We start from the raw sequence: 23,200 nt of genomic DNA on the forward strand, positions 1-23,200 counted from the left end.
TAATGAGGTCAGTGCAAGAGTGCTCAATACTGAAGTAGTGCTAGATATACTTGTTTGTTTTACATATGCGTTAATGTCGCTACACATTCATGAGCATGTTTTGGTCAGCCAGATGCAAGTACCTAGAGCTCTTTAGACGATATTGTCAATGCAGAAGTAAAATCCAGATTTTGTATTTGTATTAGCAATAATGCCTGAAGAAGTCGTTAGTTACTTGTAGCTGGCTAACCGAAACATGATCATTTGTAGTGACATATTTGCTTATACAAATAAAGTGTGTGTGTATATATATATATATATATATATATGTATACAGTTTTTTCAGAAACTACTGGGCTGAACTGTCTGAAATTTTGCATGGACCTTTATTATAAGGTGTAGCAAACTAAGTATTATGGTATCCATTCAGTGTACAATTAGGATTACTAAGAATTAGTACTAATGCAAAAATAAGCACAAATTTAATCATTCAGCCATCAATTTAACATAAATCACTCCTAATTTTGCCCGTTTTTAACTAAAAAGTCTAGTTATTTATATTATGATTAGGCGAAGCCTATATTTTCTTTACTGTCTTAGTAAAAAATATTCAAAAAAAATAAACAAACTTATGATTGTGGATAGCAATATAATTACCTCGATATAGGCTCTAAAGTCGGAAACCGTTTCATTGAGCTTATTTGTAACAATTTAGACTACTATAATGAATACATACCTCAAATATATTATCTGAACTCGATGTGTATTTAGGCAGCATTTTTTCATTTAACCAAACATTGATAACAATAACAAAGATTCTCCTTAATTATAACTTTTATTTTGATTTCTCTTGTTCAAATTTAAATTTTCATATGTATCGTGAACGTTTTCGATTCTTTGAATCCTTGTCAGGTGAAAAGGCAAATTAACAAAAAAGCAGCAGAAAAAAAAAAAAATTCAAAATGTAGTAGTAAACCAGGTGTTTGGAGTCGGTTAAGATGCCAGAGAACATTTTCACGCTGTGTAACCCGACGTGTGTGTGTGTGTGTGTGTGTGGCTCCTCGACAGTCGCTGGACTAGCAGTATCAGAATTTTTGTAGGAATTTTTGACACCCCTAACACGAAACTGCGAATACAATATAAAAATCTCGTAATTTCTCTGTTAAAAGTGGGTTATTTATTTTCTTTATGGATTATACTTCCAAAATAAACTATTACAGTTGTTTTAAAAGTAATAAAAATATTTTTATTTTTTTTTTAAAACAGTAATGAATTTTCCGAACTCAATATTTTTAAATTTTAAAAATCTATCAAAATTTTTCTATTGATTCTATTTTTACGATATTTTCAGGGTCAATGTGAAATTTTATGTTCTTTCCAATAAACCGAATATAATATTTTAGACAAACGTTTTTTTTAAATTCACGCCCCCCCCATTTTCACGCCCCCCCATTTTCACGCCCCCCCCATTTTCAACTTTCTCTTAAAAAGTAAATAATTAATTTGTTTAATAGTTTTATATATCACAAATTGAAGAGAAAAGGTCAATAAATAATATATTCAAATTTAAAACAAAAAAAAAATCAGTTTTTTAGAAATTTACCTGTAAAGTCCGAAGTTTAAAACCTTATTTTATAAGAACACATTTTTTCTTTTTGTCTTTTTTTTTTTTTTAATGAAACCTTGGTCCTTGCTCCTTTAATTGAAAAAAAAATTAGGGCTTGAATTACATTTTTCGAGGAGTTATAAGCTTAGAAAGATAGGGGGTCGAATAATTTACGCCTCTCATTTTGAAATGTCTATTAAAAAGTAAATAATTAATTTATGTTTAATAGTTTTATATATCACAAATTGAAGAGAAAAGGTCAATAAATAATATATTCAAATTTAAAACAAAAAAAAAAATCAGTTTTTTAGAAATTTACCTGTAAAGTCCGAAGTTTAAAACCTTTTTAAAAAAAAAAAAACACATTGTTTTTTTTGTTGTTTTTTTTAAATAAAACCTTGGTCCTTACTCCTTTAATTGAAAAAAAAAATTAGGGCTTGAATTACATTTTTCGAGGAGTTATAAGCTTGGAAAGATGGGGTGGAATTATTCACTATTTTCACGAAATTTCTGACACTGCTATCGCTGGACTCCCAACGTTGTGTACCGTGAATTTTTCGTTTGACTATTCTTCTTATGGCCGGATCGTCTTTTTTGCGTTGGTGATTGTCGATGAGAACACGCGCGGTTCACAAAATAGAAATATGAACAAAGAAAGGAAAACACAACGCCAATGTTCACATAAATTGACTGTTGGACTTGTGTGTGTGTCTTCCCCCCCCCCCCCATTCTATCGATGTTACATTTGTCTATCTCTGTTTCACAATCAACTCCAAAATTGTCCACGTCTCTAGTTCACAGTTAACTCTATAACTGTTCAACTATCACTGTCCAACTTCCAACCGCTGTCTAGTGAATCTAGATCTCAACTGTCTGTCCCCCTCTACGTTGGTATCACTGGTCGCCCACCCCATCCTGGTTACCTGAAGCTGCCCTTCCCTTTTTTATCAGTAGGTTTCTATTGTTATGGTTGATTGTAGGATATTTCCTCTTTGTTTTTCTAAGCCATTCCTTATCCCTTTGTCTATTGTAGGATATTTCCGATTTCTTTGTCTATCCCCCCCTCCCAAGCACTTAGTGGCTCAAATCCACCCCAGGGCCACTTTATAGTATCACAGCTGTTAACAATTTAAACTTTGTGATGCCAGAACCAAAGTCAAAGATTAAAATTGTATTAGTTTAATAGGCAATATTATTGATTGTAGATTAAGTTTTGTGTACGGCACAATCACGTTGACACACCGGTTCTTGCTAGATCACCGAAGTTAAGAAACGTTGAGCCTGGCCAGTACCAGATGGGTGACCATTTGGGAAGGCTAGGCGCTGCATGTACCTTCTGGGAAGTTTGGGCGTGGAGCCAGCACCCTTGCTACAAAAGCATCTACAAAGTTGTAGATGGCCTATGTCCCTCCCCCAGAGGGTCAAGGCTATCGATGGATGGAAGTTTTGCTGTACCTAGCTTTGTGTATTTTTAATTAAGTTTAACGCTTATAAAATTTCATACTAGAACTGTCTGCAAGGATCCATGGCATAACAAAGTACTTGGTAAAATTCAATTGGAGTTTGAAGGTTCAATTCTCAGCACAGGTAATACTCTCAATACAACTACAAATTAGTAATCTATCCGGTTATGGCTGACGAAATGAGAGCATGCTACCTCCATGGATTAAATAAAGGGTTCTGTTTGAGATTCCTGGCAGATTCCAGTTTCACCTGATGCTACCAGATTAGGTTGTCTGAAGATATTGGCTTCCTGGGATGAACGGCCCTGTCGGTGGGGCATTAGAATACGCCAACTGCCTCCCTGCAGAGGGTAAAAGTCCCTCAATGGGGGTCCTGGATATGACCTTAAACTATATCCAGTGGTGAGGCCCCAGCTTGTGGGCTTTGGGGAGTGTGGAGCCACCCTTTAATTACCATTGCTCCCAGGTCCACTCTAACCTGGAGTGGTAGTATCTGTAAGGGTTCCAACTATGGATTAAATAGAAACCGACTTGAAAACAAACAAATATATTCTATTAAAAAATGTTTTCTTCAAAATCTTTGAATTCGGCATTAAATAACCTGAAAAGGGTTGATATGCCGTAAAACAACCAACCAATCCTGGGACGAAATGCACCTAACATTGATGCTTTTTGTTTTTCTACTTCCTTTTGTAAAACTTTTGTTTTACAAAAACAACCTTTTCCCCATTTTCCTTTTCTCTTTCTCCCCTATTTTCTGACTGGTTTTCTAACTTAAAATGTACCAAACATTAATACTGTAACCCTTTCCCCTCTCCTATTGCAAAACTCATGTTCTGCAGGGAACAAAAATGATAAAACGCTACAAACTAGCGATTGAAGATACAAAAATCTTGAAGAATAAAAACCTATAAAATAACTGAATGCAACATACTATTTCCTAAATAAGTGGATTCAGTGTTAAATAACTCGAAAAGCGGTTGATATGCCATAAAACAGCCAAACCAAACTCTACAAATAAATATCTGAAGATACTTGAAACAAAAACTGAAGCATAAAAACTGCTTCCAAAATAATTGGATTCGGCTTTAAATAACCCGAAAAGGGTTGATATGCCGTAAAAAAAAACAAAAAAACAAACTAAAACTGTAGATAAACAGGTTATATGGGCCAAAACGTTGTGTGAAAAACATTCAAGATGAGAATAGTAGTTTGAATAATACAAATAATACAAATCCTCATCTCAAAAATTCAGCAACAGATTTTATGCTGTCGTGTGCCAGTCTCTAGCCATGCCTGCCAGGCAGATTTTGAGTATTGCCTTTTATCTTGCAATGAGAAACAAGCTTACAGTATACATAAAAAGGAAACGCTTAAAACTAGAAAAGCATTTATTCCTAAAAATAACTCCCGCACACTAATAGTTGTATTTTAGATTATCGCCACAAGAGAGGTTAATCCATATTAATCACAAAACAAAAGAAATTAAAGGTCATGCAATTATTGTGATCCAGTTAAGTAATATATGGAACATGTTGCCACAGTCGCCCCTACCCCACCACCTCTTTGCAGCTTTTTTTTCCCCCATTTTCTCATATTTCCTTTATAATGCAAGGTTTGTTTTCATTGGTGCGACATAGTCAATACTTGGAACCTGCTTGGTAGGCATGATTGGAGTCTGGCACGTGATGTAAATGTATACACTAAAAAAAAAAAAAAAAAAAAAAACTACTTTGTCTGCCCATTTTTCTTTTATCAATAAAGTTTATACACTGAATTAATATTGCCTTATTTACTACTAGCGAGGGGGGGGGGGTACCCGGCGTTGCCCAGGTGTTTGGAGGTGTCTTAAAACAAAAAACGCTGACTGGACTTGAAGCCTTGACGCGAAGGTGGAAACGAAATCGAAAAAAACCTGAGGCCTAGCTATCTCGGCCATGAGGGGAGAGGAATTGATAAGCATGCTAAGTTAAGGTTTATAAAGTGAAATTGACAGGTGCGAGGAAGTTAAGTCGCGTAATGTTTGACCTAGTTTTGCGCTGCAAGCCAGTTACTGTTTCCCCCGCCCCATCATTCGCTTTTCGAAGACAGTGGTTGAAAAATAACTCAAATAGCTTGTAAAAGTCGGACAAATTAAAGATAGCCGCAACCCCCATTCTTAAGTCGTAGATATTATGATTTAAACATGATATAAAAAGTTTTAAAGAACGAGCCGACAGAAGGCTGATGAAAAAGCCTTTTGCGGACATACACAAAAATACACACACACACAAAACTCAACCTGTATTAGTGCCCATACTTACAAAACTGTTTAAACGTTGTCTTAAGGAGAATAGTTTCCCATCTCCCTGGAAAATTTCATCAGTATGCCCTGTATTTAAGAATTCAGGTGTTCGCTCATCCCCCTCTCAGTACAGGCCAATAAGTCTCCTGTGCGTCATGAGTAAGTTGTTGGAATCTGTGTTAAATACAGAAGTAATCAACCATCTCAACAAAAATAACCTTAGTGACACTCAATATGGTTTCCGTTCTGCTAGATCTACAGCAGATGTGCTTACAGTTATCTCATAGGATTAGCAAATCTCTCGACGGAGGCCACCTTTCTAGGGCAATTGCTCTTGACATATCTAAGGCCTTTGATAGGGTATGGCATAAAGGTTTACTTCATAAGATCTCTAGCTATGGTATAGCTGGAAATGTTTCTCAATTATTAAATCATTTCTTTCTGATGGGTTCATAAGAGTAGTAGTTGAGGGGCAAAAATCAGAAGCTCACAGTATTAATGCCGGTGTCCGTCAGGGGTCCATCCTGGGCCCAACTCTTTTCCTGATCTACATTAATGATCTTCCAAATCACATCCTTACATCATTTGTAGACATTTATGCTGACGACACTACCATTTATGGTAGCACATCTGAGACAGTAAACGACCAAGTTCTCTCTAATTCTTTCTCCTCTGATCTTGAGCACGTAGTACAATGGGGAAAGGAGTGGCTGGTTACTTTTAATGCATCTAAAACCAAGCTTCTCTCATTACATCATCAACATTCTGATCCACATCTGGCATCAATTGAAATGAATGGCTCTCGTCTTCAGGAGGCCTCAAGTTCTGACAAGCTTCTGGGCTTGATCTTTACTCCTGATCTTAAATGGAACACGTACATCAAATCTGTTGCCAAGGCCGCTGGAAAAATGGTGGGATCTTTCTATCGATCCGGTAAATATCTCCCTGCTGATGCTATTCTCTATCTATATAAGAGCCAGGTACGTCCAAGGATGGAATATTGTTGCCACATCTGGGCAGGAGCTGCTAGAAAGGACTTGTCCTGCCTTGATAGAGTTCAAAATAGACTTCGTAGCCTCGTAGGAGATGTCCTTTTCTCTTCCTTGCAACCTCTATCTCACAGAAGAGATGTTGCGAGTTTGTCTCTGATGTATTGTTATTTTCATGGAAAGTGTTTGACTGAGCTTCAATCTATGGCCCCCCCCCCTCGTCAAACTTTCACAAGAAACACTCGTCTAGCTGTAAACACTAAACCTAAACGTAGATTCCATGAACAAAGCTTCTTTCTTAGAACTGCACGCCTGTGGAATTGTCTTCCGTTTTCCTGCTTTCCGGCTGACTACAATATGGTTCTGTTCAAGTTTAACGTAAATAAGTTCTTGATGAGCCGTTCTATATAAGTTATCAAATTTACCAAATTTTCATTACTAATGATTACTATATTGTCCAATGTCTACTGTACACTCTTTAACCCTTATCCTTGAGTGGCCTCTTGGCCTTGATAAGTGGTGATGCCTATGTAAAAAAAAAACACTTTTGCTTATATATATATATATATATATATATATATGAGCAGGGCTGTCTAACGTTGGCCAGGGGGAAAAAAAAAGTAACATTTCTGTTAAAATCTCCTTACCCCGTATCTGTGTCTATATGGTACCCCCCCCCCTCTGTCTTTGTGTCTATACGGTGCCCCACCTCTGTCTTCTCTTTTCTTATATTTAATATATTTTTGATAATGAAATTGAGATGATTAAACATGCATATGTGCAATTTTAAGGAACAATGAATATCCCCAGTAATTGTTAAGCAAAGGTTGCACAATCACCAACCACATCTCCTCGATAAAAGAAAATGTCTGGAAACCTATGTATCTTTTATGTTTTATTTTTATTCGCTATTGTTAATTGAATATTTATTGAAATCTAAGATATCGGGAGCAACTAGTTTGACTATGTGAGTTGAAGATTAAATTGATAAAAACCTAGGATCCCTCATTTCATCCTCAAAGATTTCGGCGTCAGAAAGGGAATGGCATGGTTTGCTTCTAATGATTTGAGCAAAATATGGAATCGCATCCTGGCAAAAAATATTTTAAAAAAATTTTAAAGCTATAATACTGCCTATCCTCCTGTCACTCGGAACCATGGACACTTTCCAGAAAAATTGGAAACGCATATGACTGGGGCATATACCAGTCTTATGGAAAACCCATCCAATCAAAAAACAAATCTTATGGCGAACTTTCATTGGTATCATCAAAGCAAGATGTGTTCTTTGAGCAGTAAATGAAGTTCTTCATATTTCTGTGGAACCTTACTGACTCCAGACGCAGAATACTCACATACCCACATATTATTGCAAGGGATGCCAATGTTAGGAAGCCAGACTGGGATATCTGGTATGAGCATGTGCACTCCATCACCTCAACTCCGGTTGAAAGATGATGAAAATTATATTAAAAAAAAATCATTTGAACGATTTTTTTTTTTTTTTTACATAATAAAAGGTCAGTTTAAATAAAGAGGGATAAAGAGCAAACCAGATAAATTAATTGAAAGCAGATTTCTAAATGGTCCAACACCTGTCACCACATAAAATGGACGTTAAATTGAGGGAATCGTTTTGATTATGAAGAGTAGGGCAAAAAAAAACCCAAAATGAGCATGGGTGGATGTGTAATTGCGCAAGGCAGGTAAATAGGCAATAAAACTAGTTGAGAGGAGACAACCCAGTGACTGCGTTTACCAGAAATAAATTAGGTTTGTGCAACAAAGCATTATCATTCTTATCCAAAGGAAGAGTCTACCGGGCATGTGTATGCAATGTGATATACTGAAGCGAAGCATGGCCAGCGAGAGTTGAAGATAGTTGTTGCATGGGATAATTTAAAAAAATTTTTTATTTTTTGAGTCGCCACTCATCAAAGCCAGGAGGCTACTTTAGGATAAAGGTTAATGTGTTAGGTAGATGGTGAGACAACCTCATAATGATCAATAACGGTGGAACTTGACTGGGTCTTATTTGCATTATATTTGAAAACGGACGTGATAGTTAGCTGGGAAACAGCCCAATGTTAATATGAAAATGATACAATCGATGTGTTATAAGTCTTAAAGGTAGACAGTTATGACTAGCAGGGATAACCGGCATTGACCAGGGAAAAACTAACCTATTTGTATTAAAACTTTGATCTCTTTAGCTTTCTCTCTCTCTCCCAGTTTCCCTCCCTATCCGGCCCTGTCGGTGGGGCATTAGAATACGCCGACTGTCCCCCTGCAGAGGGTAAAAGTCCCTCAATGGGGGTCCTGGATATGACCATAAACTATATCCAGTGGTGAGGCCCCAGCTTGTGGGCTTTGAGGGGTGTGGAGCCACCCTTTAATTACCATTGCTCCCAGGTCCACTCTAACCTGGAGTGGTAGTACCTGTTAGGGTCCCAACTATGGATTAAATAGAAACCAATGTGAAAACAACAAATATATTCTATTAAAAAAATTTTTTTCAAAATCTTTGGATTCGGCATTAAATAACCCGAAAAGGGTTGATATGCTGTAAAACAAAAACAACCAACCAACCCTCCCTATCCACTCTCCATCATCCAACCCATTCCTCTCTCTGTATACATGCACATAGACAATACATGTTCATACAGGGTGGAATAAAATTGTCGCCCTAGAAATGATCATTCCATTTGATGAAAACCGGTTTTCTTTTTTTTGTTGTAGACCATCTACTAGTTGGCCAGTTGTGTGCAAATCCGAAGAGCAAGAAGAGCTTTCTATGTCTGAAAGTGACATAATGTTCTACGATCGAGATCGGAGATGCACCACTGTACAACTCCTCTCTGTCGATCCAAGTCATGACAACCGAATCATTGCCAGCACCCTCAAAATGTAAATCTGGACGATCCAATGCTTGAGGGCACAGCTAAATGCATGAGATCACTTGCGGGTATGGTCTTTATTGTGGTTTCAAGTGAGGGACACATCATGCCACCTCACATCAACTCTAAAATGTACCTGGATGTCCTGAAGAGTGTGGTGATCCCCTGGTGCAATCAGGTGGCCACAAGCAGACCCTGGGTGTGGCAGCAGGACTCCGCGCTGGCCCACAAGTCCAAAGAGATCCAGGCTTGGCTTCAGAAGGAGTGCTATGACTTTGTACTCTTCTCTCACTGACCCCCTCCTTCTCCCTTGACCTGAACCCGCTAAACTACTTTTAGTCATATGTCAAACATCATCAACATGACCTCATACAACACCAAGGCCAGCCTGATCCCTGCCATCTGCCGAGTATTGAGGATGAAGGCGGCTACATTGAATAGATGTTGGCTCTACTACATAATCAAGTTACCGGAATTGATATTTTTTTTTTTTTTTTTTTTCCAATAAGTTTTAAAATAAAGCTGTAGTGTTGTTTCCTTATAGTTCCACCCTGTAGATTCTTCAAGGAGTGAGCTAGCATAGGAGAATTAACTCGTTGATTAAAAATAAATTACTTCCATTTAGTAAGTACAGAATTCAGTGATGTAAAGAATTCCAGGTAAAATGTATTAATAATCCCATCAGGATCAACAGTGAGAATGTGCGTGAGGACAACTTCTATGCTCAACAAATTTTTGATCTAAAATCTTGAAATTTATATAAAGGGTATTCAGACATGTGGAAAAGCTTTTAATCAGAAAAAGGGGATCAAAATTTTGAAAAATTGGTACGTGGGTGGTCATCAAATTTTTATCTCCACTGTTTCATGATGTATATGTGAATTGTTCACGACAGATTCCTTATGCTTAGTAGGTTTAAAATACTTTTTAAAGATCGGGTCAAGCTGGCCAAATGGTTATTCTACTTGACTCGCTATCGTTAGGTTTTGGTTCTGATCGCAGTTAGAGTATTTTTTTACTCACAAGAAGTGAACTGTTTAGAAAAAAACAATACTTGCATGCACACACACACACACACACACACACACACACACACACACACACACACATATATATATATATTCCTTAATTGGAATTCATTTTTTTTTTTTTTTTTTTTTTTTTAATTAATATTGCATGCACATGTCTCGGTTTCTGTATGATTTAAAATGTGTATTTTATGACTGAGCAATGCCGGGTGGCCTGCTAGTTATAAATATTTATACTCCTATGAATTTACGGTTTTTGTGTATTGATATTCATATTAAAACCCCCTTTTTTTTATTTATAAAGAAAATACAACTTTGTTATATATAGGTCATGGAATTGCATTCATCTAAGAAAGATCTAGCTAATTTGCATATTCTTTTAAACATTCATTTTAATTAATTCCCTATTTTTTCAGTTTTCTTATGGGATGATCATCTTTAGTTAACTATTACATGCAATTATATTCATGCAGATATTCTACATGATTTATACTTGCGTAATATTTGCGTAAAAAGGTTAAAGTAAACACAAACCTCTCTCTCATTTATATCTATATATATATATGTGTGTGTATATGTATGCGTATATATATTTATTTTTAAAAAATTACCCACCAAACTCCTGTCAGTGTTTGGTCTACAGGCATGAAAAATTTATAGGGTATTCGAACCCATGCAAAACTTTATATTTGGGTTTTGGCCAGAGAAAATGAGTGAAAAAGTGTGAAAATGAAAGAAATGAAATTTGCCAGGTGAAGGTTGAACGATAGAATTATGAATATGCATGCATAACGTAATAGTTGTTGGTTCATGTTTTAATTTTTAGCCTTGCAGTAAACGTCTTCATAGTTCAGGCATTAACGGCAGAGAAAAAGGTAAATAGTAAGCTAAAGGTTTTGGTTTCAGTTCTTGGTAGTGGCGCATATATATATATATATTTTTTTTTACAAGGTGATCACCACTTATCACGGCCCGGAAGCCATTCAGGGATAAGGGTTATTGCATGTACAGTATATTAGTGTGGGGATTTAATAAAAGTGTCTACTTAAGGGGGCGGTTCATCAGGAATTTTACGTTGGGCTTGAAGATATCAAGGTTGTAGTCAGGTGGGAAGCAGGCAGACAGAACAGTTCCACATGCGTGCAGTTCTAAGACAGAAGCTTTGTTCATGGAATCTACGTTTTGATTTAGGCACAGATAAAGAGTGGGGAAAACTTTTGACAGTGGTTTCAGCTAGACTGGTGTTTTTCTTAGAAGATTGGTGAGGGGGGGACTAGAGATTGGAGCTCAGACGAGCACCTGCCATGGAAATAACGATAAAATAAATATAGACTCGCAACATCTCTTCTGTGGGAGAGAGGGTGCATGAAAGAAAAGGGCATCCCCCCACTTAGCCACGAAGTCTATTTTGTACTCTGTCAAGGAAGGATAGGCTGTTTTTAGCAGCTCCTGCCCAGATATGGCAGCAGTATTCCATCCTTGGGGATACTTGGCTTTTATATAGATAGAGAATTGCATCAGTAGTAAGATGACTTCTGGAGCGGAAGAAGGATCCCACCATCTTTCCAGCGACCTTGGCAACAGACTTGATGTACGTGTTCCATTTCAGATCAGGAGTAAAGGTCAAGCCCAGAAGCTTGTCAAAACATGGGGCTTCTCCTAGACGAAAGCCATATATTTCAATTGATGCCAGATGGGTATCAGAGCGTTGATGATGTAAAGATAGGAGGTTGGTTTTAGATACATTAAAGGTAACCAGCTACGTCTTCCCCCACTGAACCACACGTTCAGATCAGAAGAGAGAGAATCAGAGAATTTTGTCATTTACAGCCTTTGATGTGTTGCCGTAGATGGTCGTGTCATCAGCATAGATGTCAACGAATGATTCAAGTATGTGTTTAGGGAGATCATTGATGTAGATCAGGAAAAGAGCTGGACCTAGGATGGACCCCTGAGGAACTCCAGCATTAATACTGCAGACCTCTGATTTTTGTCCATTGACCACTACTCTATAGAGTATATCAAAGAAATGATTTAATGATAGAGAAAACATTTCCAGTTATACCGTAGCTGGAAATCTTGTGAAGTAGGCCCTTATGCCAAACCTTATCAGAGGCCTTTGATATGTCAAATTGCCCTAGAAAGGAAGCCTTTGTCGAGAGATTCACTAATCCTATGGGATATAACTGTTAGCACATCAGCTGTACATCTAGCAGAACGGAAACCATATTGCATGTCACTAAGGCGGTTGTTTCTGCTGAGGTGGTTGACTACTTTATTTAATATGGATTCCAGTAACTCATGACACACAAGAGACTTATTGGTCTGTACTGAAAGGGAGATGATTTATCACCTGAATTCTTAAATATAGGACATACTGATGAGGTTTTCCAGGGTGTTGGAAAGCACTTCTTAAGGCAACGCTTAAACAGTTTTTTTAGTATGGGGGCAAGTTCTTGTCGAAGCTTTTTCAACACTATAATTGGAATGCCGTCTGGGCCAGTTGCTTTACTGGAATCAAGGTTCTTGATTAGTTTGGCGACCTCATGCACAGATATTTGTATGTTGGATAGCGTGTTGTCTGTTATAGGAGGAAATACGGGGAATTGATGACCTAGCATATAAAAAATGTTTAAATTTGACAGCATTTCTTGCGGTTAAAATTTGGACCCAAATGGATTGAGTCCTTGCTAATGAAGCCAGGGATGGCTTCTGTTGCCGGGTTCGAATCTATCGACTGGTGTTAATCATGATACCCTGCACTGATGATTCCCAAAAGGATGAAACACTAGTGTCTGTAGGTATTTTATAATTATAGTGATATATATATATATATATATATATATATATTATTACAAAACAATTGTAACACAAGGAAATACACCATATGATATTTTATATTTTGTCTTTATTTTGCAAAAATATTAAGTGCTTGATTATGAAAACCGATAATCATGAAGCTTAATTGAGTCAATTAATGTTGACTTTGATTTTATTGGTATATGAACATTACTGAATTTTAATATATAAAAAAATTTTGGTAAAAAAATATTGATAAACTGCTTGGCGTTGCTCAGTCGTAAAATGTTTGAATATGCTATTTTAATTCCTGCAGATTTCATATAGAGCCAATTCTTTATTGTACTACATAGTTTTTTTTTTTTTAAAATAGTCACCACTTATCAAGGCCAGAGACCACTCGAGGATAAGGGTTAATGAGTGTACAGTAGTCAATGGGAACTATCATAATTGTTAGTAGTGGAAATTTGGTAAATTGGATTACTTAAGAGGACTGTTCAACAAGAATTTGTTTATGTTAGACTTGAATATGACCAATTGTAGTTGGCTGAAAAGCAGGCAAATGGAAGAGTTCCACACGTGTGCAGTTTTAAGGAAGCTTTGCTTGTATAGTAGTGAGTTCAAGTTTTTTTAAGACTTTAAAGGGCCATCAGTTAGAATCAAAACCAAAACATTTAGCTCTATGATGGTATTTGTTACCATGTGCCCAAAGGACATATGGATATAAAAACTTTAAAAAAAAATAATGCAGTTATACATAATTATTTTCACATGTGTGGATGATACAAATTAAGTCAACTTTCGCCTGCCAAGTATTATTTTTTTTTTTTTTTTTTTTTTTTTTTTAAGGCTAAAAATCAAATCTAATTTGTCCCACAGGTCTGAATCTCCTGTATATCAAGTTTTCAGTCTGTAGACAAAAAATTGACAGATTGCTCCTCCAACAAGGTCACTTTTATATGTATAGGTAACCTTTGACTGTTAAACACCATGTATTGAGTTTCAAGTCTGTAGACAGGTTCTGTGCACAGTGACAAGGCTACTTTTCTAGCTATATTCCCTCATGTACCAATTTTTCAATTAACCCCTTAGCAGCCCTTTTTACTGGATGAAAACCGATTAGTTTTCCACACGTCTTACTACCCTATATACCAAATTTCAAGTTCGTAGATCAAAAATTTGTTGTATATAGGTTGAGAGCTGTCCTCTCACACATTCTCACTTTTATAGATATGTATATACTGAATTTGTAAAAATTTTCTAGTTTCTTCAAGCGAGGGATGGGGCATACCAGACATTCACCTGCTTTCTCATATTCCAACAAATCATTTTAAGATTCTAACCACTCCCCTAAGTGCAATTTTTGACTCTTTTTATGATTATATGATTACTAAAATGCTGTTTATTTAAGTTCCAATTTTTAATTCGTTCTTTTTTTTTTTTTTACTTTCAGGTTTGCTGGGTGATAATGGAATCCTGCCAGCCAGAGTTATTGAACTTGAAGGTATTGTTGCTTTTTCAATCTTTTTCGATTGACTGTTATAAAATTTGGAATGCAAGGGGGCATGTACACTGTCGTTTGGGCAGAAACTTCAGCAATTTGTGCTGCACCTATGTTGCAGAGGGACTCCAGATTAGTGTGCCTAAAATGTGGAGAAACAAGGGAATCAAAGTAGCTAGCCATCCAGACGCCAACTAGTTTAATTAACGACACGATTTGAAGAACCTTTATACACTTTTATCCAAAATCGTGCTATATGTGATTTTTACAGCACCGTGTTCGTATTTGTCCTTTATCGCTTCACAACACTGGAGTTGCTATTGGAGAGTATCTCTGAGAAAATTACACTGTCTGAAAGCAAATGTTTTGAAAAATCATTTAAAAAGGGATTCTTGTCTAGAATTACCCCATTATATATAAATAAAATTGTCTGTGTGTACATTTCCCTACAAAACTACTGTTAATTTTCAGTCTACAGACTCGAGATTTGACATAAGGGGTATTGAGATTTGGAAAAATCTTTTTGATCGGGGGTTTCGGCCAGAAATTTGGTTGTTAAGGGGTCAAAGTTTAACGATTTGACTTTTGAAAACTCTACCAAACTCCTCCGCCAATTTTGGGTTTAAGCACTTGAAAATTTAGATGTAGGTTACTTGGACATCGATCAAACTTTGATTTGAGCCCAACACAAATGTTAAGAGGGCAAAATTGGGGTCAAAGTTGAAAAAATATTTGACCTCTGAGATCTCTACCAAGTTACTCAGCCAAATTTTGGTCTGAGCATTTGAAATTTTACATGGTGTATCCAGACATGGGGCAAGCTTTTTAATCGGTTTTTGACAAAAAATTTGGCTGCCAAGGGGTCAAAGTTCAAAAGATTCGACCTTAGCGGTCTCTAGCAAACTATTCAGCCAATTTTGGGTCTAAACATTTGAAATTTTACATAAAGGGTATTCAGACATGCAGTAAGCTTTTTAATCAGTTTTGGGGTGAAAATTTGGCTGCCAAGAGGTCAAAGTTGAAAGAATTGACCTTTGCAGACTCTACCAAACTCCTCTGCCAATTTTGGGTCTAAACACTTGAAAGTAGATGTAGGTTACCTGGACATGAGAAAGCAAGAGCAAAGCAGGACTGAACTGCTAGTTAAAAATAAAAGTAAAGACGTCTCATGGAATATGTATTCATAATAAAATTAAAATATATTCCAAAAATCACTAAATCAAGTAGTTTGTTTTTATAAAAATCAATTTTTAAGTGATTAGTAGGCATTACAAATCTTGCAATTTTTAATAGTTATCTCCCTTATTTTGAGCTGTTATGATTACTTTTTTTCAAAATGGTGTGCAAGACAGTCACTCCTGATACTCATAAAATATTTCTTTTTTTTTATAAAATTAAACTATTTGATCAATTTGCATGATTTTTGTAATATCTTTTTATAAAAATTTCTTTTAATATAGGGGGAATTCTGGACATGAACTATAAAATACAAAAATTAAATTCATAATATTTTGGTTTCTTCATAATCAAGTAAGCCATTTTAATTTTATTTTTAGTTATAAACATGAAAATATATTTCTTTAAAATTTGCAAAGAATTTGCAAACTTTTTACTGTCAAGCAGAAAATTATGGCTCTAATTTTTTTTTTTTTTCGTAAAGCAGTCTTGCTTGTTATTATCTCATTCGAAAATGGAAAATTAAAGTACTTTTCAATGTCATCTGCTCACCTCTTCCTTCTTCTCCAGTGGCATTTGTTACTTGAGGAAAACTATAAATAATAGTTATGGAGGCCGAGAGGGGTAACCTTTTTTTTCTTGTTTGTTAATGAAAATATGGTGGGATATAAACAGAATTTATTGAATACTGAGGTTTTATTTATTTATTTTTTTTTTTTTGAGCGGGGGGGGGGAGGATCTTTGTATGGGTTAACCCCCTCCCCCTCCATAGTTGTTTCATTATTTATTTTTGATCTTTTATTTATTTATTTTTTTTGTTTTTGCGGGCGGGGGGGGGGGGGGTGTCTTTATATAGCCCCCCCCCTCATAGTTATCGATGTTGGCGGGGTAAAATCAGGCAACAATGAAATGCGACAAAATTAAACTCGGGTTCCTGAAATGGAAAAAGAAAAAAACCGCTTTCTAATTTATTTACATAAAAATTATTTTTACTGATATAGTTAGATTGTATTTTAATTTTTTTTTTTTTTTTTCTTTTTTGTAAAAATTTTATCAATATAGAGATTTGTATTAGAAAAAAAACACACACACAGCATGCTTTAAAATATCTCCATATGCACCCCCCCCCACTACCTCTAAACATGTAATTCTTAGAATCTGCAGTGCATGAAGAGACAGGTAAATTCCAGGAAAACTTTGGAGTCTTGAAGCATCACTGACATCTTGATAAACCAACTCTGGCAAATCATACATCCTTTCTTATCTTGATATCCTTTCGGTTTATGCTGAGATCCTGCCCCTCCATTATTTATTTTTATACCTTAGAGTTCTGTTCGCTTCTGTACAAATTCCTCAGATCTCTTTGTAATCACCTCCAAGATCTTCCAAATTGCTTTTGACATACACATATACTAGCAGGGAGACCCGACGTTGCCCGAGATTGAATGATGATCAATGAATGTTTCACACATCCAATATTTTTATTCTCATCGAAATTGAAATCGATTTTTCAATCAAATCGATTGATTGCCTGCTCTAGTTGGGAACACTCTGCAGCACACCAGGAGGAAGCTTCACATGCCTCCCCACAGTGACTTAGTCAAAAAATACCTTGTAGTCTACATTTGCACTGTAGCGAACCTACTGTTGATTTTATAAAATTATTTTTTACATATAATGGCTTGAATTAAAGTTTCCAGTGCATAAGTCAAGTATCATGGTTCAGTTATGCTCTAAACAGAAACTTTCATTTCGAACACAACTCTGTCACATCAAAGAACTAACCTGTTGATTAATATGCTGAGCCTTACTGCTTGTGTGGTAATAAAACTGAAATGTACTTGTGATGTTAGGCTATATAAGGTGTAAACTTTGGTCAAAATCGCTTGTTGCTTCTTTGTGTTTTTTCGATTATCCATACTTATTGGAGGCATTCCCATACAAAACCTATCTAAGAACACTACCAGATACAGTAAAGTACATTTTTGTGAAATTTCATAATTCGGTCAGCCATTATGGAGTGTATAGGAAACGAACACACACACAGTTCTTTATATATATATAATGTAATTTAATAAGTGTTCAGAATTTGTTTAAATTTTATATATATACTAGCAATGGGGGTGGGGGGTACCCGGCCTTGCCCGGGTGTTTGGAGGTGTGTGTGTGTTAAAAAAAAAAAAAAAAACGTTCGCCGGGTGTTTGAGGTGTAAAAGAAAAAAAAAATTTTAGTAAGAAGGTAGGATTGAACCCCAAAGCGTTGACGCGAAAGTAGAAAAGAAAGGGAAAAAAGCCAGACACCTAACCATCTTGGCCACGAGGGGAGAGGAATTGATAAGCGTGTTAAATTAAGGTTTATAAGGTGAAATTGATAGGTGCGAGGAAGTAAGGTTGCATGATGTTTGACCTAGTTTTGCGCTGCAAGCCAGTTACTGTTTCCCTTTCCTCATCATTCGCTTTTTGAAGATGCGGCGATGGAAAAATAGCTGGTAAAAGTTGGGCAAATTAAATACACACGCGACCCCCGTTCTTAAGTCGTAGATATTACGATTTAGATGTGATATAAAGTTTTAAGGAGCGAGCCGACCGAGAAGGCTGAAAAAGCCTTTTGCAGACATACACAAAGTGCACACACACACATACATACGCACACACACACATTTTTGCTTTTATATTCATAGATATATACACACACACATAGTTGTTTCTGCCCATTTTAAGATACATTCTCTTGATAACAAACTTGAAATTTTTTTTAAAGACTTAAACGATGTGCTTATCCTTAGCTATTTTTCTTAAAAAAAAATAAAAATAACAAGCAATTAATCTGTCATCTTTTAACAAAGAAACAACTTTCATATTTTGGTAATTTGGAGAAAAAACATGGAAAGATATGTTATAAATATTGATGTTGAGGAAATGTGTACGAACATAGTCACATTTTTATTAATTAGGACCCCCCCCCCCCCCCCCAAAAAAAAAAAAAACATGGCTATTTCATGGTTTCGGTTTTCAATATTCAAAAGTGAATAAATTTGCTTTTATATAAGCTATTTTCTATGTGAAATCAAATAGATCCAATCTTCAACTGGAAACCAGATACTTTGTTTCGAATTCTCTATCCTGACTACCTCTCTCTATTATTGACAAACTGTCCATGGTGTCACATGTCTGTATAAAAACATGCATCTGTTGTATTGTCCTCTAATCTTTTGATAATCCTCCCCCTCTCCATCCCTGGTACGGCTTAGTGTATCTTATTGATGTGTATCTCTAAACTTTATTTGCACACATGAGAAAGTTATTTGTGTAAACCTACATATGTTGTATTTTATTTACATAAAAGTGATGGTCATTTGATTTTGTTTTTTACTTTTATGTCGATGTATATCATAGTATGGAATATTCAAAGCACTTTTGAGATAAAAACGAGATTTAAAAATATTGCAAATTAAAAATTTGCAATTTCGTTTTTTTTTTTTTGTTTTTTTTTCAACGCTTTTATTTATTTTTTTCAACGCTTTATATATATATATATATATATTTATATTTATATATGTATTTTTTTTTATTTGTATTTATTTATTTATTTTTTTTTGACGCTTTTATTTATTTATTTTTTGATGCTTTCTTTTATTCCTACAGCATCTAAATTTTAAAGTCATACTCAAAAAGCAATCTGGCTGAAATACAGATTATCTTATTTTTTTTTTCATTGTTTTTCATTGTTTGTAATAAAACTTTTTGTTTTGGTTATATTTGCCAATTTCGTTATTGTTCCATGTTGTAATTTAAAAATTTTCTTACAGAAGTCAATTCGTTTGCGGATTTCTTTCGAGGGAAACCGACCCTGTTGCGCCTAATGCCCTACCTCGGACTCTCAACAGAGAAAGGCATGGAATTTCTGTGTTTAGCGGGCATTGTGTTATCCTTCCTTTGCATGATCGTCAAGTATTTTATGAACAGCATCGAATATTTCTTCCTTTGGTTATTATACCTTTCACTTTATCAGGTAAGAAAATGCAGGAACTTTTCTGTTTTCTCTTAAGACACACACTCATATGAGGCCCCCAGAATCATACAGTACTGAGCACCAAAGATAGGAAAAATGAATTATGTATACCAATGTTTATGAAGTAGACTGCTGAAAGCAAAAAGATAAACTGGCTTATGTGGCGACTGTGGTCATCTTTATACTCTTTGCACATGCCTCTTATCACCGTGTGGTACTAGATGAATAAAAAGCTCTTTGTAAAGATATGGAGGTAAACCTGACCCCGCAGGCGACTGTGATTGCCAGTGAAGAGTCTGATGACGCTGATCCGGATCGCAACACATCCTAAATTGTCGTCCAAGCTTCAACATCTGTCCCATCAACAAAATGTTGCATCTCTCTGCCTGTTCTGTTTTAATAGTGGATGCTCTAACTACAAACCCTTGTACTCCCTCAATGTAAATACCCCCAACAAGCAGCAAAATCCCACCCCTACACATATCCCTAGATGTAAGAAAGCCTTCTACTCTAATAGTTTCTTCCCCAGAACCACTAGACTTTCGAACTCCCTTCCGGGTTCCTGTTTTCCCAACTGTACTGACATGCAAAAGTTCAAGTGTAATGTGAAGACATCTTGCTGCTCAACTCCCTACATAGTATCCCTACAACTTATGTCCCTGATAGAAGCCCCCCCCCCTACATCAGTGGCACTGTATCTTGTTTGGGGTGAAAATGAATTAAAAAAGAAAAAAAAAAATGGAAGAAAAAATATTGACACTAAAATCAGTGCAGAATGACTAAGAATCAATGTAAGTGCAGTAAAAAAAAAAGTTTAAACTCGTTTCCTGATGTTTTTTTGAAAGTGATGTTTAGTACTGTATTATTCGGGGTGGGGGAAACCTGCACCCGCAGCCTTAGTTAAGACCTGCATCTAGAAGAATAACCAGGAACAGAACAAAGTCTACACAACCTTGAATATTAGATAACCCCACCTGAAATGCAAAATACACCACATTCGCCATGAAAATCGTTTCTGGGACATTCGGCAACGCACTACTACTAAGAATGATCTAACGGATGTATGAAACTCGCTAAAAACCCTGTCCATATGTGAAACTCCCTACATATGGGGTCCTGGATATGACCTTAAACTATATCCGATGGTGAGGCTCCATTGCTCCCAGGTCCACTCTGACCTGAAATGGTAGTACCTGTTAGGGTCCCAACTATGGGTTTAATAGAAACCGACTTAAAAAAACAAATATACTCTATTAAAAAATTGTTCTTCAAAATCACTGGATTCGGCGTTAAATAACCCAAAAGGGTTGATATGCCGTAAAACAACCAACCAACCAATCAACCCTTCATATGGAGGCAACTGAATTTGATGTTTTGAAACCATCAGATTTCTATATTATTATAGAGACTCGGAATGAATAAACACTATTTTACGTTGTACAAGTACCAGAACTTGCAATCGTAGGGTTCCAAACATGCAAAAAGCTGAAACTAATACCCATACAGATGGACACATTTGCTGATATGACTTTATTTAAATAAACTTAAACAATAGTACACTATTCCAAGTTGTTATTGTCATTGAACGCAAGCGAAAATGATTTTGTATTGATTTCACATGAAACGATTCTTTATCTTTGTCCACAACAAACGTTAGCACCAAATGTGTCTAACAGGGTGGTTGTACATTAAACTAGCATGGGTGCCCGGCATTATCCGGGTGTTTGGAGGTGTGTTGAGCAAAAAAAAAAAATGGTAATAGGCAGGCAGGGTTGAACCCGAACTGCGAAGGAGGAAAAGAATGTAAGAAAAAAAAAAAAAAAGTGACGTATTTGCCGTTGAGTCTATTGCCAAACCGGAAGTGGTGAAGGTTTAAATTAAGGCTAGTCAATCGAAAAAAGCGACCCCCCCTTCCCTGTAGAAAAGTGCCCAGTTGAGGGTGAAAGAATTAATGTTTTTAGCCAATTTTTCGCAATTTGTCGTCCGAAGGGAAGGAATCGTCTGTGTGGCTAGATGCAACTGTACTGTTGGTTACCCATTGTAAATCGTTGAGTTAAACAACCAACCAACCAATCAACCCTTCATATGGAGGCAACTGAATTTGATGTTTTGAAGGGAAGGAATTCACAATTTTTTGCTTAATTTGGACTTTTTTATTCTCTGAAAGTGCTCATCCATAAATAATAATCATCTTTCATTCTATGTAATACATTCTCCATCTGTTTATTTGCTTTTCCATGATGACAATTTGACACAAGGTCTTTGTATTTTATGTGAGAAACCTTCAGATCCCTAGAAAGACTCCTAAGAGGAACAAAAATTAAAATTGGCTCAGTAGTTGGTCAGAAACAATCTTTCACTTGGTGCTTGTCTCACTGAGAGATTCTTATGGAATATTGAGCTCTAACCTGCCCCCACTACAGTCTAGGATTTCTTCATTAACCGACAGATATTAAACATGAAGTTTAATATCTGTTTGGATACTATACTTGGCACCTGTACAGTTTAATCAGGACATTAAAAAAATTAAAATATCGAAAAAAAAGGTTATATTTTACGTATCCGTTTTGGACTGAAGATCTCCGAAAAAAAAATTCACTTAATTTGATCGATTTTTTTTTTTTTTTTTTTTTTTTTTTTTTACCATGTCATGGGGAGATAACTCCAGTTAAAGTGCCGAAATTCCCTCCCCATCTTTAATACTAGCTTTTCTTCCTAAAAATAGAACCTTCTGCTCGGTAACAAATTGTTTTTTGTTTTTTTTTTCGCTGTAAAAAAACTACTTGATGAAATTAAGTGAAATTTTTTTTCAAAGAATTTCATTCCATAATGGATATGTACAATATAAACTTTTTTTCGATATTTTCGTTTTTTAATGTCTTCATTAAACTGTATAAATACCCTATACTTTGATCCTATCCAAAAGATAATGTTTGGGTTATGTATTTTTTTTTTCTCTTTTTTCTGTCTTTTGTCTAAAATTATAATGCTGATATAAAGTATTTTATTTTGTAGGTGGGACAAACTTTCTTCTATTTTCAATGGTAAGTTAATGTTTCTTTTTAGTGTGAAGATATGCGTTGCATGGAAGAATAGCAGAATTGATATATAATGTGGGACTTAAATCTGATGGCATAGAAAAATATTAACGCCAGACAATATCGAAAATGTATGCTGAATAGAAGACTTTGATTGCCTCGTTGAAAGACTGGATGAGGTCTTGGTTTAGTAGATGTTAAACATTTTTACCCTTGCTTCCTCAACTGTTCTACATTACTAATTCAAGAACGCTTGTCCATTTTTTTTTTTTTTTTTTTTTTTTTTTTCTCAATGTTACCAAATCGACAAAGTTTCATGTTATGCACATCTTCCTTTCATTGTTTTCCTTCTAAAATTTTGATCAAAGTATTAAATTTTCTTTTGTAAGTTTAAAATGATCCATTTAAGAATTTATATATATATATAT

The 23,200-nt window shown here is 35.6% G+C and overlaps 1 protein-coding gene across 3 annotated transcripts in view; it reads left to right on the forward strand.

The window, feature by feature from the left end:
- The window catches only part of LOC145256315 (lipase maturation factor 2-like), a 178,678-nt gene that overhangs the window by 68,718 nt on the left and 86,760 nt on the right, over positions 1 to 23,200 (forward strand). For all 3 annotated transcript variants that reach the window (XM_080115044.1, XM_080115045.1, XM_080115046.1), the window contains exons 2-4: positions 14,499 to 14,549; positions 19,532 to 19,734; positions 22,750 to 22,778. In XM_080115044.1, coding sequence (XP_079971170.1) covers positions 14,499 to 14,549; positions 19,532 to 19,734; positions 22,750 to 22,778 — 283 coding nt within the window. The remainder of the gene's footprint in view (positions 1 to 14,498; positions 14,550 to 19,531; positions 19,735 to 22,749; positions 22,779 to 23,200) is intronic.

This window comes from Euprymna scolopes, chromosome 32 (genome assembly GCF_053919585.1).
Source record: "Euprymna scolopes isolate OS-2025 chromosome 32, ASM5391958v1, whole genome shotgun sequence".
In the NCBI taxonomy this organism is placed as follows: Eukaryota; Metazoa; Mollusca; class Cephalopoda; order Sepiida; family Sepiolidae; genus Euprymna; species Euprymna scolopes.